The sequence below is a fragment of the Lynx canadensis genome, chromosome X (assembly GCF_007474595.2).
Source record: "Lynx canadensis isolate LIC74 chromosome X, mLynCan4.pri.v2, whole genome shotgun sequence".
Lineage (NCBI taxonomy): Eukaryota > Metazoa > Chordata > Mammalia > Carnivora > Felidae > Lynx > Lynx canadensis.
In genome coordinates, this window is record NC_044321.2 from 49,681,823 (window position 1) to 49,700,100 (window position 18,278).

At 37.8% G+C, this 18,278-nt stretch overlaps 1 protein-coding gene across 4 annotated transcripts in view; it reads right to left on the bottom strand.

Moving 5' to 3' along the window:
* Positions 1–18,278, bottom strand: part of ARHGEF9 (Cdc42 guanine nucleotide exchange factor 9) — a 199,690-nt gene that overhangs the window by 86,536 nt on the left and 94,876 nt on the right. For 3 of the 4 annotated variants that reach the window (XM_030305952.1, XM_030305955.1, XM_030305953.1), the window contains exon 3: positions 6,544–6,735. The exons of the other annotated variant lie outside the window; for it this stretch is intronic. In XM_030305952.1, the coding sequence (XP_030161812.1) occupies positions 6,544–6,735 (192 nt within the window). The remainder of the gene's footprint in view (positions 1–6,543; positions 6,736–18,278) is intronic. 4 annotated transcript variants of the gene reach the window in all.

Consider the following 18,278-nt stretch of genomic DNA (forward strand, 5'->3'; position numbering starts at 1 on the left):
ATACAGGAGCCTGAAAAACAACACAAGGCAGAAGAAGCAAAGAGGTCTGTGGCTCTTACTGTCAAGCATGCTTCAACATGCTGACAGATGCTTCCCCATTGAATGGTAGGAGAGAAAAGGGTGATATGGCAGTAGTGTGAACTGATTCAACAGAAGCCATATGTGAGAGCCTCTGAGAAGGCAGACCACACAGTAGTTAAGAATACTATGGGAGATTTTTAAATCAATCACTATTGGCATAAATTAGCCCTGGCATTGCCATGGTAACAGTCAAAGAGAAGTTGCCTACTTATTTCACTCTGTTCTTAAGCCCACAGGGTTGATCTAGAAGTCTAGATCTAGCGCATTGAGCTAAAATTAGCTTGATATGGGATACAAATCATAGCCATTATCTCCAGGGAAGATCCCAAAGACTGCAGGGAAATAAAATAGACTGAAGTGCCTATGAATCACCTACGTTTTGGGAAGTTCCCTAGGGAAAGACTTGCATAAGTCTGGCCCTCAGTGTCTCCATCTCTAAAATACATATATCAGAAAAATTTCCAGGGCCCCTTTCAGCTCTGACTTAATATAAATTTCATATATTGTTTTGTGTGGAAACCTTAGGCCTGACAGGGGAGTTGATAAACATCTTAAAAATATTTTTTTTTAATTTTTTTTTCAACGTTTATTTATTTTTGGGACAGAGAGAGACAGAGCATGAACGGGGGAGGGGCAGAGAGAGAGGGAGACACAGAATTGGAAACAGGCTCCAGGCTCCGAGCCATCAGCCCAGAGCCTGACGCGGGGCTCGAACTCCTGGACCGCGAGATCGTGACCTGGCTGAAGTCGGACGCTTAACCGACTGCGCCACCCAGGCGCCCCCTTAAAAATATTTTTAAAAAAAATTTTTTAACGTTTATTTATTTTTGAGACAAAGAGAGACAGAGCATGAATAGGGGAGGGTCAGAGAGAGGGAGACACAGAATCCAAAACAGGCTCCAGGCTCTGAGCTGTCAGCACAGAGCCCGACGCAGGGCTCAAACTCACGGACCACGAGATCATGACCTGAGCCGAAGTTGGCTGCTTAACCGACTGAGCCACCCAGGCACCCTTTAAAAATAATTTTAAGAAAATTAGGGGATTATGATCATGGTTGTCTTCCTGTCCATAGCAGTATCCCAGAGTTTTACAGTACCTGGAATATAGTTGCTGCTCAATAAATATATGTTGAATAACTACAAAATGACTAGCTCTTTTCATGCTAGTGATGATAAACCTAAACTAGAAGCAGAATGTTTATATTGGTGTTTGTTTTTTCCCCTTTTTTGTCCAAGGTATCCTTTCTTCAAATTAAAGAAAACAATTTAAAAAGAAGAGGATCACAGGAAGAAGGTATTGCAACGTGGAAAATTGACAAGGGATTAATATCTGGAATATACAAGGAACTACTCTAAATCAGCAAAAATAAATGAATTAATTAATACATAAGAAACTATAGGAGAATGGATAAGGATAGGAACAGGGCCTAGAGTATCCAGGTGATTCAAGGTGAACAGGTAAGGTGTAGGGGAGCTAGAAACCCCTGAGATGGTCACTTCAAGATGCTGAGCTGCCTCATCCTTATACCTTAGTATGCTATACAAATATTACCATTTTACAATGTGTTATCATTTGCTATGTGTACATGGAAATGTAAAGACAACTGGAAAGCATGAGGATAGGCAATTCACAGAAAGGAAAAGTGAAATGGGCAAAAAGTTTGGAAATCCCAGGCTTAAGCATATCAAATAGAAATAACATGATAAACACAACTACACCTAAGGAAGAATTTCTTAATGGTGAAGGATATGAGACACTAATGCAAATGACTGAAGAAAGCTAGTCCAGTTTCTCTGGAGGCATTTGAGAGCAGAATTTATTTCACAGATATGAGTTAACTGAGATTATCTTCCTTTAAAGAGGCACACAAGGCAATTTTATAAGTCATCTTTAGCTTTCTTTACCCTGTTGTCTCAGTTTCCCTTATTATACTGTGAATTCTAAGGTTACGGGAGGCAATACCATCAATCATTGTTCAAAGTGACCTAGAACTGAACCAAGCTATTTTATCCCACTTTCTGGATTTAGAAAGAAAAATGTCATCTTCTACAAAGAACTCATTAAAAAAGATCTTTTATCTCACTGGCCTCACTGAATGACTTTGATTTAAAAAAATACTTTATTTCCTACCTTCTTATTTGTAAAATAAGGGTATTGTAACTTAAATGTTTGTAAAGCATCTTCTGTTCCCAGGAGCAAATATACATAATAATATACATAATATACATATTATTATATGTATTATATATATTTTATATAAGATTATAATATATGATATATGTTTAATCATCTGTGCCACATACATTACTATACATTATATACAGTAAATATATACAAATATATGTGTGTATTTTCTAATAGATAGTGGCCTTTTTTATACTGAATGTAGTGTCTCCCATTTCCTCTTCAAAAGCTCAAGAGTGGGAATTATTTAGAGATTTCCCTTAATTTACAGAAAGAGTAGATTATGCCATGTGAACACAGTCATTATGATAACACAGTAATGCCTGAGTAAGACGTGTTTTCACAGGTACCAAGGAGAAAGCAGCAGACAATATAAAAGTAACCTGGATCACTACAACAGCTTTCTTTAGCTTTCTTAAGTAAGATTGTACAGAAACCCAGAAATTAAGCACTTAAAGAACAACTCTTCCAATCTTCTCATTTTAGAGTTGAGGAACAAGGCCCATGATGGAAAACATTCACCTGAGATTCCCCAGCCAGTCAGAGACCAAGGTGGGTCCTGAACCTGGGTATCCCGATTCTGAGTCTGGTATTCTCTATGATAAACCATATTGTTACTTATAGCTTTTGGTTTAGTGGTGACACAATCCTGGGCTAAAATACTGTCTTCGGGTTCACCTAGACACAGATTTCTCCATCCTTCTTTTGCTCTAGCTAAACCTTCTAACACTGTGGTTGCAGTGTGGGACAAAGAAATACTTCACACTTAAACCCTTAACTTCAGCACCAAGAATAATTGATAAATATGGAACCAGCAGATCACAGAACAGGAGTGGGGGAGGGGCAGAGAGAGGGAGATACAGACTCTGAGCTGTCAGCACAGAGTCCAATGTGGGGCTTGAACCCACAAATTATGAGATCATGACCTGAGCCAAAGTTAGAGGCCCAATCCAGCCAAACCAAGTAAAGCTTTTGTTGGTAATATGCTGGTTCCATATTTATCAATGATAAAGCTTTAATTGGTTTGGCTGGATTGGGCAAGTCCTCAAAGCAGGAACATAGCACTCCCTCCTCTAGATAGATGAATACTTCTATTGCTGTCCTGAGCTTGGGTCCTGTAAGAAGAGGCCAAGATGTTTTGGAGTTGAGAACAGAAGATCCTTCTAAAACTAAATGACTCTCAATGAGCCAGAGCCTGAGAACTCAGAGAAAGTAATTTTGTCTCTTAGAGACTCAAGTCTTTTGATCTAGAAAATAGGAATAACAGTAACAACCTCTGCCCTGTCTGAAAATCAAGTGGCATAAGATGTGAATGTATTTTGCCAAAGTAATACATGCACGTGAGCACTTGTATTTAATTCCTACTTTCAACAATATTTATTGAGCATGTACCATGTGCCAGACACCGTGCTAGGTATTGGCAATATATAGTAAATCAACAGGTAAAAACACTTGCCCCTCATGGAATCTACATTCTAGCAGGGGAGAACAATAAAGAAATCATATAAGCAAATATATAATATGTCAGATAGCAATAAGTACAATAGAGGAAAATAAAGCAGGAAAGAGGGAGAGATAGTGCAAGGTTATAATTTTAAATAGAAAGGTCAGGGATGATCTCAAGGAGAAGGTGATATTTGAGTAAAGACTTGAAGGAGGTGAGGAAGGAAGCCATGAAGATATCTGGGGAAGGAGTGCTCCAGGCAGAAGGAAAAGCCAGTGCAAAATCTGGCAAGGGGGGCATGCAAGATAGTTTTTTAGGAACAGCAAGAGGCCAGTGTGCCTGGAGCAGTGACAGAAGGTGGGAAAGATAAAGGAGATCAAGTCACAGAGGTAACAATAGGTTTATCACATAGGACTTTGTAAATAATAATAAGAAATTGGCTTTTACTCAGGGAGAAATGGTCAGCCATCAGATGGTTTTGATGACCCAACTCAGATCTTGATAGCATCACTCAGCTACCAGGTAAAGAACACATTGTACTTATATTATAGACTCTTTGACAGTATAAGACAGCTATCATTTTATAGCAGTGCTCCTCAAACTTTAATATATAATGTAAGTCAAATGGGAGTCTTGTTAAAGTGCAGAATCATACTTGGTAGGCCTCGAGTGGAGCTAAAAATACTGCATTTCTAACAAGCTCCCAGGTAATACAGATACTAGTCTAGGGAAGAAAACTTTGAAAGTAGGAGCCATGTCTAAGGCTGGCATGGAGCAGAACTCTACAATGTGTTTGCTGAATGAATGACAGTGGTTTCATGCCCAACGACACAGAGCACATTTCAGAGGGTATTTTTTCAGCTATTTTTATGGGGGTAGGGGGAGAGAAAACTACAAAAGAGAGACATGGATGGATGGGAGAATAGATGAAAAGGGAAGGAAAAGAAAGTAAAACTACCTTTTTACAAATAATTACATTATGTTTACTTAGTTTTATCAATAAACTTAAGAGGTTGGCATAATGAAGCCCACTGGACAAATCAGAAAAATCAAAAGTCAGAGAAGTTAAGGGGCAACTTCATGGTTATAGGGTGTCTAAGTGGTTAAATAAGGATGTGAAAGCCAGCATTCCATGTTCCCAGAGCCCTTGTTTATTCCACTATACTGACTCATGGAGTGGGAGAGTGGGGATAAACTTTAACATTCCTAGAAGGGATAAAAAAATGAGTTGAGGTAAAGGAAATTAAGGCCCATATTCCTTGGCCTTGATCTTTCTAGATCTGCACTGTCCAATGTAGGTGTCATTTAGTCACATGTGTCTATTTAAATTAAAATTTAATAAAATTTAAAATCCCATTTCTCAATCATACTAGCCACATCTCAACTACCCAATAGCCACAGATGGCTGGATAGTGGCTACTGCATTGGAGAATGCAGATATATTTCATCACTATAGGAAGTTCTACTGGGCAACAGTATTCTAAAGAAATAAGAACATTAAAAAATGTTAAAGCTGTACTATTGAGGGGTACCTGGGTGGCTCAGTTGGTTAAGCAGCCAACTTTGGCTCAGGTCATGATCTCACCGTTTGTGTGTTCGAACCCTGCATCAGGCTTTGTGCTGACAGCTCAGAACCTGAAGTCTGCTTCGGATTCTGTATCTCCTATCTCTCTGCCCCTCCCCCACTCCTCTCTCTCTCTCTCTCTCTTTCTCTCTCTCTCTCTCTCTCAAAATTAAATAAACTTATTTTTTTTAAAAAAAAGCTGTACTATTGATTCCAAGTGGGCCCTGGGCTCACTCAACAGGGCTTTGGGGACAGAAAGTAGGACCTGACTCTTTACCTAGAAGGAAGGGGATAAACATATTCAAAATAGAGTTTTCCCTGGGTCAAGCAGAATGCTATTGTGTGTGTGTGTGTGTGTGTGTGTGAGAGAGAGAGAGAGAGAGAGAGAGAGAGAGAGAGAGAAACCTTTTTTTAAAACATTCTTTCCTCCATTTCCCATTGGTATTCCCAAAGTGTTTAGTAAAATGCCCTTTCAAAATTCCATCTTGTCTCATGACATCAAGGGAGTGTTAGGAAAAGGGCTCTAATCCTTACTCAGATCACAAAGATGGAAGGGATAGAGTTAAGGAATGTGGAGCCATAGCTCCTGGGGGAAAAGGGGCATATTGAAAGAGCTGAGAATTGTCCACTCAGCCTTTATCTCCTGTAGATTCCTCCCCATAAACTCTTCTGACATAACTCAAAACCAGTGTTCTTCAAGTGAAGGAGGAGGACCAATAGCACCAGTTTCACCAGGGATGCTTTAAATATAGAGATGCCTTTGGTTTATCCAGAGTGAGAATTCACAACTTTGAAGAGATGGAGGGGACTGGAATCTGCATGTCTAACAGGTTTCTCCAGGGACTCTAGTGCACATTCAAGTTTGTAAACCACTGAGTTGGAGGGAGATGTGTTTTGCTTTAATTAATGCAGTCAGGCCTTTCCATGGGGTGGCAACAACCAAATTAGAAGCCAACAGGATAGGGATAGAGATTCAGGGAAGGGAAGATCAAGTGAGGGAGGCAGGGAGAGATAGAGAAATAAGGAATATGAAGATAAAAGATGAATGTTAGACAGGTAGACAGAGAAAGAGAGAAACTGAGATTTGGACTGAGAAACTCCAAGGGACCTGTTTTACCCATTGAACAGAATATAAGAGGCCAGTCCAGCTGCTCTTTCCAACATCTTGGGACTGTCACAGGTAAAGCTCAGTAGAGTTGTTGGTTCTTCATGAAAATGCCCTCTATTACACCCTGGGTGCCCCCACATAAACTATCATAGCTGGGCCTACCTCACAAATGTCCTTGAGGTGCTTGATGTAATGACGTTCGGTGCTCATGATCTCATTGATGACATTGGCTCGCATCTGGTCCCGGTTCTGTAGTGGCCGGCCCAGACAAAGGCAGTCTGAGTTGGGGTCCAGGTGCCCATTCTGCACATCACTGGGCCCTTCCTCTACCCCATCCTCCTGGTTCACCCAGAGCTGTGGAAGCAGGCAGAAGAAGAATAATAGTTTCCTTCTTTGAAAAGTTTCCAATCAAGTAGAAAAATGATAAACTAAATTCTTCAAGTATTCAGAGACCATTTGACAAAAGGCCCCTGTAAACTGAATGTCAAGCTTGGCTTTAGGGTGACTTGCAGGCCCTATCCATAAGTTTAATCCTCTCTAGGCCTCTGATGACCTATCTGTAAAATGGAGGATGCAGAAGGATAGAACTTTGAAGAAGGAAAAGTCATCTCTGAGGGGCTTCTTATCTAAGGTTTCAGAAGAGAAAGGAGTTGTGGAAAATATAACTAATTCATGCTTGAGCATATCTAGGCAGCACAGCTGGATAAAAAGACTAAGCCAGACATGGTTGGGCCTGTGCCACATCTGGATCAAACACAACACCTATGATCATGGAGACCAAATTTGGATACTGGAGTGGGCATTTTGAAAACAGGACCTTCAGTGTTGATTTACATCAAAAGATGCACAAATAATAATTAAAATCTGACATGCCTTGAGTATATAAAGTTCTTAGAGTGGAAATGACTGAATGTCCCCACACACATAATAGCAATAGCCATTGATTGAGCACTAACTATACAGCAACTACTATACTAACAGTTTTCAATGAATTGTATTACTCAGTCCTGCTAGGCATGTACCATTATTACCTCTATTTCACAGAAGAGGAGACAGAGGCACAAAAAAGTTAAGTAATTTGTCCCAAGTCACACAGTTAGGAAACCAGAAGAGCTGGGACAGGAACCAGGTGATCTGACATTCAGAGCCTGTGCTCTTAACCACTGTGCTAGCATCTTTGCACCTCTGATTCTAAGGAAAACAGGAAAAGAGTAAGGAAGGTATTGGGCCAAGGTGAGATGAGAATTATCAGAATCATCATAAATAGGTACAGTTGGTAGACATTGAAACTACCCATTCCAACACATGAAGGCAAAGGGATGCAGAAAAACCTCCTTTCGGGAGGCTGACTGAGATATTTCTGGATCTGAGATGACAACTTAAATCAGGAAGATGACTCATTTTACCCCATTCCTAGGAAGGAGGAAAGTCAGGGTATCAAGGAAAAAAGGAAGTGTGGGACCCTAGGAATGGTGGTAAAATCTGCCAGGGGAATTAACCAAAGAACTTGTCAGTTGTCTCAACAGCTTTAATCAACAATCTATCTTTGCCCTCCATAACCCCCCAGTTTTTTCCACTTTCCTGCCTCAAGAAGCTGAGATCAAGAAATTTAGATGCATTATTATTTCTGCCACCAGAAAGGCCCTATTAGTGAGTGGCCGTAGGAGGACAGAGGCTTTGGGATGGAGCTACAGGAACAGTAGTTACTTTTCAACTCTGTGTATTCTCCCCTCTCTTTTTGCCTCACAGAGGATGAGGAGCATGGTTACCACCCAGAAAGCCTAGAGATGTCACAAGCATATAATCTACCTATTTTCCACAGGCCAAAATAGGGCTGACTTCTTTTAATGCACTTTGCATACACAGCCACATGTGCAAAAATGTATCTCTATTCAGAACTTATCACCCTCTACAAATGTTCTATTGGAAATACCTTTCCAGCTTCCAAAGGTCAACTTTGTGTCCTCAATATGCTGATAGCTTCCCTTTCATACAATCAATAGGAAATGATGAGGGATGATTGGTCAAGGAACAGATCTGTTCAAAAAGGTGATTCTAAGGCATTGAAGTAAGCACATCATATACATGATGTCATCTCTTTGAAACAATAAAAGCTCCATCCTATAATAATTCACTAGCTTTTCCCAGCTTCCCACAAAGCAAGCTAAGTTTTGCTATAAAAAATGGTACCATAGGATATTCTTTCCTGCTTTGTCAAAGATTAGTTGACCATATTAATTGTGGGTCCATTTCTGGGTTTTCTATTCTGTTCCATTGGTCTATGTCTGTTTTTGTGCCAGTACCACATTGTCTTGATGACTACAGCTTTGTAATATAGCTTGAAATATAGAAATATTATACCTTCAGTTTTGTTTTCCTTTTCCCAGAATGAGATACAACCTCACACCTGTCAGAATGGCTAAAATTAACAACAAAAGAAACAACAGGTGTTGGTGAGGATGCATAGAAAGGGGAACTTTCTTACATTGTTGGTGGAAAAGCAAACTGGTGTAACCACTCTGGAGAACAGTATGGAGGTTCCTCAAAAAGCTAAAAATAGAACTACCTTAAGACCCAGCAATTGCACTATTAGATATTTACCTAAAGTATACAAAAATACAGATTTGAAGGGGTACATGCACCACAATGTTTATAGCAGCATTATCAACAATAGCCAAACTATGGAGAGAGCCCAAATATCCATCAACTGATGAATGGATAAAGAAGGCGTGGTATATATATATATATATATATATATATATATATATATATTAGAATATTACTTAGCCATCCAAAAAAATGAAATCTTGCCATTTGCAACGACATGGATGGAGCTAGAATGTATTATGCCAAGTGAAATAAGTCAGTCAGGGAAAGATAAACACCATATGATTTCACTCATATGTGGAATTTAAGAAACAAAACAGATGTACATATGGGAAGGGGCCTGGGGGAAAGAGGAGAGAAGGAAACAAACCACAAGAAACTGTTCATGATAGAGAACAAACTGAGGATTGATGGAGGGAGGTGGGTGGGAGATGGGCTAGATGTGTGATGGGTATTAAGGAGGGCACGTGTGATGAGCACTGATGTTGTATGTAAGTGATGAGTAACAATTCTACTTTGAAACCAATATTGCACTGTATGTTAACTAAGTAAAATTTAAATTAAAACACAGCAAAACAAAAAGGTTACCATAGGCAGGCCTTTAAGAGATTAAAAAGAAAAACATTTCTTTTCTTCTCAGGAGTTTAAGACAAGCCCATTCAAAATATTGGATTTTGGATGGCTGGAATTAGATGACTCTCTGGAACAGTTCCAGAGGGAAGGAGTACATTATATTTGCAGGAGTGGGGTGTGAATAAAGAGTGTCTAGAGGCTAGCAACTTGGAAGGCTTTCCTGGAAGTCCTCTCAAAGTACTTGAAGACTATTTTCTTCAGCCTTCATTGAACTCTAAGCAAAGCTGGGTTAATGCAATTCAATTTAACAAATAAATATATTTTGGACCTATTCTGTGCCTCACCACTAATTATGAGAGACACAGAGTGAACAAGACAGCTAACTCCTCCCTCCCCTGCCCCCTTAGCCATTCCAGGGAGTGCTTTCCAAATCAGAGAATATCTCTGGTTCTCATCTCTTTTTTTTTCCATTCCCACTGTCATGACCCCCATTCCCTAGATGACTTCTCTGGATTATCTTCCAGCTCTAATCCCTCCCATATACCATTACCAGACCAATTTCTTTGAATATCACTTTGATTATCTACTCTCACACTCCAAAATCCTCAGTAGTTTCCTGTTACCAAGTTCAAATCTCTCACCCTGGAATTCAAATATTACCATAACTCAGCTTCAATGTGCATTTTGATACTTAGCTTCTCTACTATGTCCTTCAGGAATACCGGGATTCTCCAAAATTGGTCTACTTTCTGCCCACAAATACTCCCAACTATGTTCTTTAATCCCACATTTGATCATGTAAATAATCTGAAAGTACAGAGACTTTCAACCACTTCAGCAACAATGAACCAATATAATAACTTTCTGATGAAGAAACCTAGGTCCATAGAGGAGAAATGACTGCCAGGGAGTTACCAACTTACCCAGATCCCCATTTTGATATGCCTTTCTATTTTATATGTATCTTCCATTGTTTTATTTTTTAATTACATAATTGATACAAGAATACACTAGCTTTGTAAAAAGTTAAAATAGAGAAAAAAGAGAAGACTCAAATTATTAAAATCAGGAATAAAAGAGGAAATATTACTGCCAATATAACAGACATTTTTTTTAAAAAATGATTAAAGGGAACACTATGAACAACTGTACGCCAACAAATTAGATAGCCTGACGAAATAAATTCCTAGAATGATAAAAAACAGAAAATCTGAATAGGCCTATGAGAAGCAAAGGGATTGGTTTACTAATTAAAAACTTCTTACATGGGAAAAAAATCAGTATGAGATGGCATCACTGGTGAAGTCTACAAAACATTTAAAAATAATTAACATTAATGTTTCATTAACTTTCAAAAATAGAAATGCAGAAACTCTCAAGAAAATACTTGCAGACCAAATCCAGTAACGTGTGTGTGTGTGTGTGTGTGTGTGTATTTAATCCACTTTATTAGATGGGATTAATCCCAGGAATGCAAGGTTCGTTCAACATATGAAACTCAGTCAATGTAATACACCATATTAATGGAATAAAGGTTTGAAAATACACAATCATGTCAATAGAGAAAAAACATTTGGGAAAGTCCAACACCCTTTCAGAGAAGAAACTTTCTCAATCAGCTGATAGAAATTTATGGACCACCCATAGTTAATATACTTAATGGTGAAAGACTGAACATTTTCATCCTACAGTCACGAACAAACATCACCTCTATGCAACATTTGTACTGAAGGCTTGAACAACTGGAGACAAAAAGCATTCAGATTAGAAAGAAAAATCAAAACTATTCATATATGACATGATTTTATATATATACACATATACACTAATAAATTAATTCAGCAATTTTGCATGATACAAGATCAATATGCAAAGGCCAAATGTATTTTTGAAAATGAAATTAAAAAAACAATCTAATTTAAGAGGCATCAGAAAGAACAAAATCCTCAGGAATACATTTCACAAAAGAAGTGCAAGATTTGTGCACTGAACACTGCAAAACATTATTGAAAGTAAGTCAAGAAGACCTAACTAAATAAAAAGCTATCTCGTGTTCATGGATTGGAAGATTTAATATTGTTAAGACGGTAATATTCTGCAAGTTGATTCAGATTAAACACAATCCCTATCATAACTCTCAGCTTGCTTCTTGGCAGAAATTGACAAGCTTATTCTAAATTTCATATGGAAATTTAAAAACACAGAATAACCAAAACAATTTTGAAAAAGAAGAACAATGTTGAAAGACTCACACTTCCTGATTCCAAAACTTACTATAAGCCTTTAGTAACCAAGAGAGAGTGGTACTGTCACAAGAATAGATATAAAGATCAATGAAATAGGTGAGAGTACAGAAATATACCTAGGGGCACTTGGGTGGCTCAGTTGGCTAAGCATCTGATTCTTGGTTTCAGCTCAGGTCATGATCTCACGGCTCATGAGATTGGACCCCACGTTAGGCTCTGCACTGAAAACACAAAGCCTACTTGGGCTTCTCTCTCGCCTTCACTCTCTCTCTCTTCCCCTCCCAAACTTGTGCACACACTCTCTCTCAAATAAATAAACTTAAAAAAGAACTATACCCAACATTTATGCTAAACTGATATTTTTTTCAAAGGTATCAAGACAATTCAAAAGGGGAGGGTATAGTCCTTTCAACAAATGGTGCTGGGCAACTGGATATCCACATGCAAAAGAATAAACCTGGACCCATACCTCACACAATATGTGAAAACTAACTCAAAATGGATTAAAGGCCTAAATGTAAATGCTAAAATTATAAAACATGTCAAACAACACAGAAGCAAATTTTTGTGACTGTGGATTATGCAGTAGTTTTTTACATAAATGAAAAAAAATAGACTTCATCCAAATTAAAAACTTTTGCTTTGCAAATGATAGCATCAAGAAAGTGAAACAATGCATAGAATGGAAGAAAATATTTGAATATACTATATCTGATAAGGACCTAGTATCCAGAATATATAGAACTGAAGAATAAAATGGCAAATACCGCTTCAAAATGGGCAATGCATCTGAACATTTTTCCAAAGAAGATATATATAAATGGCCAATAAATACATGTAAAGACACTCAACACCATTAGCTGTCAGGGAAATACAAATCAAAATCACAATGAGATATCACTTCACACCCAATAGAATGGCTATAATAAAAAAAATGGATAATAACATGTGTGATGAGGATATGGAGAAATTAGAACCTTCATACACTGTTGATAGGAGTGTAAATTGGTAAAACTACTGTGGAAAACAATTTGGCAATTTCTCCAAAAGTTAAATTATAGTTTCCACATAATTTAACATAGTAGTTCCTTTCCTATGTATATACTCAAGAATACTGAAAATATAAGTTCACACAAAAACTGGTATACATATATTCATAGCAGCATTACTCATAATAGCCAAAATGTGAAAACAATGCAGAAGTTCAACTGATAAATAGATAAATGTGGTATGTATGTGAACACACACATACACAAACACAAAATAGAATACTATTTAGCAATACAAAGGAATAAAATACAATATGAATGAACCTCAAGGACACTATGCTAAGTAAAGGAAGCCAGACACACAAATAACCACATATTATACACCATTTATGTGAAATTCCCAAAAGACACAAAACAGATTAGTGGTTTCCAGGACTAGGGGAAGTGGGAGAATGGAGAATGACTGCTAATGGTTGCAGGGTTACCTTTGAGGAGTGATGAAAATGTTCTAGAATAGATAGTAGTGATTGTTGCACAATTAATGCCCAGGTGACCCTTGAACAATGCAGATGTTAGGGGCGCCAACTTCCCACACAGTCAAAAATCTGTGTATAACTTTTGACTCCAAAACTTAACTATTAATAGCCTACTATTGACCAGAATCCTTACCAATAACAGTAGATTAATATATATATTGTATATGTATTATATACCACACTCCTATAATTAAGTGAGCGAGAGAAAAAATGTTAAGAAAATCATAAAGAAAATACATTTATAGGACTATATTATATTTATCAAAAAATCCATGTATAAGTGGACCCACACTGTTTAAATCTGTGTTAAGTCAACTGTAGTAAAATACACTAAATTGTACCCTTTAAAATGGTAAATTTTTGTCACATGGCAACTATAAAAAATAAAGTTAGGCGGGTTTGGGGAAGATGGCGGAGCAGCATGGAGCCCCTCAGCCTGTCTCATCCCTGAAATGCAGCTAGATTAGCACCAAAAGATTTTACATGCCTAGGGAGTTGATCTGAGGATTAACACAACAATCTGCATAACTTGAGCCACAGAACTTGACAGGTACATGGTGCAGAGAGGTGAACTGGGGGAGAGAAAAGCCATGGAGGGTAGGGAGCTGTTTTTGTGGGGAGAGGACAGAGAAAGGGGGAGAGTGCAGTGCATTGGGAGAGTGAGGGAACACTCCTCGAAAGTAGCTGGAGAGAAAGACAAAGGTGAAAACACAGGGGATTGAACAAGAAATCTGTTCCCCAAAATCACTGATGGGAAGAAAGGAGAGGGTTTCAATACCATTAGGATTCTATAAACAGTGGAGCACAGAGTCTGAAGTTCTGGAGCTCAGTGCTCTGGTGAGTAAGTAGGGTGAATCCCCAGGAGCAGGCAGTGGGGTCTGAGGGGTCCATGTGCCAGAGAGGAAGAAGTGGTTCCCCTGCTTGGAGTGCATTTGGTAGAAGCCATATGCCTCTGAACAGGCCAAGGTTCCAGGGAACCCCAGAGAGCAGCCATGTTTGCTGGTATTAGGACAAAGACACCATGTTTGCTGGTATTGGGACAAAGACACCAGAGTGTGGCAAAACCTGGTGCCAGCTGTCTGTTGTGATTTTCCATGATCTCTGAACGTCTATCACTGTGCAATCACACTAACATTTTCCGGGGCAAGCCAGCACCCAGCCATTGCTCAGTAAGACCCTCCCCCAGAGCATGGGTCCAAGACACAGGGGCCTCTGAAGTGTGGGGTTTTGAAACACAATTCATCTGAGATAAAACTCTAGAGGGAGGTGCCACCTGGCAGGCAGACAGTTTGGACATGGACAGGATAGAGGCAGGGAGTTGACAGAGGCTTGAGACAAAGGAGGAGCGCTTGATCACAGGACGGTGAGAGCTCAAATTTCCTGTTCCTGAGACTACAGAGCTGGGTGAAGACATTTCCACCTCTCCCAGCACACACACATGTGCCACCCCAGTAAGGCTAAGCGGCACCAGCTAGCGGAGAACGGAGACCTTACTCCAATCCCCACCCAACTGTGCCTCCAAGCACATCCCCTAGAATACCAGCACAAGTCCCTCATCCTGTTTAGTGTATAAAGAGCTTCATGATTTGAGTTCTAGGGGAAACGGGATGTAACCTTATTTGGGTTTCATTCTGTTTGCTGGTTTATTAATTAGTTCACTTTTTTTCTTTTGCTTCTCTTCTGTCCTTGTTTAATTTTTTTTCTTTCTTTTTCTTGGATACAGAAAGAGAAGAGAAAATTTTATTTTCTTTTTTTAATTAAAAAAATAAATATTTTTTCACTATATTATTTTTATTTTTTATTCTATTTCACTTTCTTTATTTCATGTTATTCTATTATATAAAATTTTAATTTTTAAATTTTTTCTTACCTTTATTTTTATTTTCCTACTTTTCTTTCCCTTTTTCCTCTATTCTATCAAGTGTCTTTCAACAAGCAGACCAAAACACACCCAGGATCTAGCTTCCTTTATTTGATTGTTTTGTTTTTTATTTTTTTAATTTTTATTTTTTATTTATTAATTTTTTCTTTTGCCCAAATGACAAAACAAAGGAATTTACCTCAAAAGAAAGAACAGGAAGAAATGACAGCCAGGGGCTTAAAACAGATATAAGAAAGATATCTGAAATACAATCTAGAACTACAATAATAAGAATACTAGCTGGGGTTGAAAAAGCATATAATCCCTTTCTGTGGAGATAAGAGAAGAAAAATCTTGTCAGGATGAAATTAAAAATGCTATAACCGAGATACAATCTCAATTGGATGCCACAGCAGCAAGGATGTACAAAGCACAACAGTGAATCAGTGATATACAAGAAAAAATAATGGAGAAAAATGAAGCAGAAAAAAAGGAGGGAAACAAAGGCAAAGATCACAATACAAGACTCAGAGAACTCTTATTAACTTATTAACAAGGAATAACATCTGAATAATAGGAGTCTCAGAAGATGAAGAGAGAGAAAAGGGGGAAAAAGGTTAATGAGAGCAAATTATAGCTGAAAATTTTCCTAATCTGGGGAAGGACAGAGCCATCAAAATCCAAGAAGCACACAAAATTCCCATTAGAGTAAACAAAAATCGACAATCACCAAGGCATATCATAGTCAAATTCACAAAACACACAGACAAGGAAAGAATTATGAAAGTGGCAAAGGAAAAAAAGTCCTTAACCTATAATAGAAGACAGATCAGGTTTGCAGCAGACCTATCCACAGAGACTTGGCAGGCCAGAAAGGAGTGGCAGGATATATTCAATGTGCTGAATCAGAAAAATATGCAGTCAAGATAGCCTTCTTTGTCCAGTAAGGCTATCATTCAAAATAGAAGGAGAGATAAGAGTTTCCCATACAAACAGAAACTAAAGGAGTTCATGACCACTAAACCAGCCTTGCAAGAAACTTTAAGGGGGAATCTTTGAGTGGAGGAAAGACAAAACAAAGACCAAAGGCAACAAAGACTAGAAAGGACTAGGGAACATCACCTGAAAATAAAAGTCTACAGGCAACACAATGGCATAAAATTCACAGTTTTCAGTACTAACTCTAAATGTCAATGGACTAAATGCTCCAATCAAAATACATCGGGTATCAGAATGGATAAGAAAGCAATACTCATCTATATGCTTCTTATAAGTGACTCATTTTAGACCTAAAGATACCTGCAGATTGAAAGTAAGGGGATAGAGAACCATCTATCAAGCTTATGGTAATAAAAAAAAAAGCTTTAGTAGCCATACTTATATCAGGCAAACCAGATTTTAAAATAAAGACTGTAACAAGAGATGAAGAAGGACATTGTATCATAATTAAGGAGTATATCCAGCAAGAAGATCTAACAATTGTAAATATTTATGCCCCAAACAAGAAGGTACCCAAATATATAAATTTATTAATCAGAAACATAAACAAACTCATTGATAATAATACATAATAGTAGGGGACTTTAACACCCCACTTACAGCAATGGACAGATCTCCGAAGCAGGAACTCAACAAGGAAACAATGGCTTTGAATGACACACTGGACCGGATGGACTTAACAGATATATTCAGAATGTTTCATCCTAAAAAAGCAGAATACACATTCTTCTCAAGTACACATGAAACATTCTCCAGAACATATCACATACTGGGTTACAAATCAGCCCTAAGTACAAAAAAATCGAGATCATACCTTGCACATTTTCAGAACACAATGCTATGAAACTCAAAATCAACAATAAGAAAAAATTGGCAAAACCATAAACACTTAAAGAGTAAAGAAGATCCTACTAAAGAATAAATGATTAACCAATATATTAAAGAGGAAATTAAAAAGTACACGGAAGCCAATGAAAATGAAAACATGAGAGCCAAAAACTTCTCGGATTCAGCAAAAGCCATCATAAGAGGGACGTATATAGCAATGCAGGCCTTCCTAAAGAAGGAAGAAAGGTCTCAAACACACAACCTAACCTTACATCTAAAAGAGCTCGAAAAAGAACAGTAAATAACATTCAAAACTAGCAGAAGAAGGTAAATAATAAAGATTAGGCAGAAATCAATGATATCAAAAGAAAAAAAAGACAGTAAAACAGATCAATGAAACCAGGAGTTGGATCTTTGAAAGAATTAACAAAATTTATAAACCCCTAGCCACATTGATCAAAAAGAAAAAAGGACAACAAATCAATAAAATCACAAATGAAAGAGAAGAGATCACAACCAATACCACAGAAATACAAGCAATAGTAAGAGAGTATTATGAGCAATTATATGCCAACATATTGGACAATATGGAAGAAATGGACAAATGCCTAGAAACATATAAACTACCAAAATGGAAACAGGAAAAAATGGAAAATTTGAACAGACCTATAACCAGTAAGGAAGTTGAATCAATAATAAAAAATCTCCAGGCAAACAAGGTTCCAGGGCCAGATTGATTTCCAAGGGAATTCTACCAAACATTTAAAGAAGAGTTAACACCTATTCTTTTGAAGCTGTTCCAATAAATAGAAATGCAAAGACCCCACTAAAAAGGAGAACTACAGACAAATTTTCCTGATGAACATGGATGCAAAAAATCTCAACAAGATACTAGCCAACCTGATCCAAAAATACATTAAAAGAATTATTCACCACGATCAAGTGGGATTTATGCCTGGGATGCAGGACTGGTTCCATATCCTCAAATTAATCAATGAGATACATCACAATAAAAGAGAGGATAAGAACCATATAATCCTCTCAATAGATGCAGAGAAAGTATTTGATGAAATACAGCATCTTTTCTTGACAAAAACACTCAAGAAAGTAGGGATAGAAGGATCATACCTCAAGAGCATAAAGGCCATATATGAAAGAGTGCTGGTAATATCATTCTCAATGGGGAAAAACTGAGAGCTTTCTCCCTAAAATCAGGAACACAACAAGGATGTCCACTCTCTACTACTGTTATTCAAAA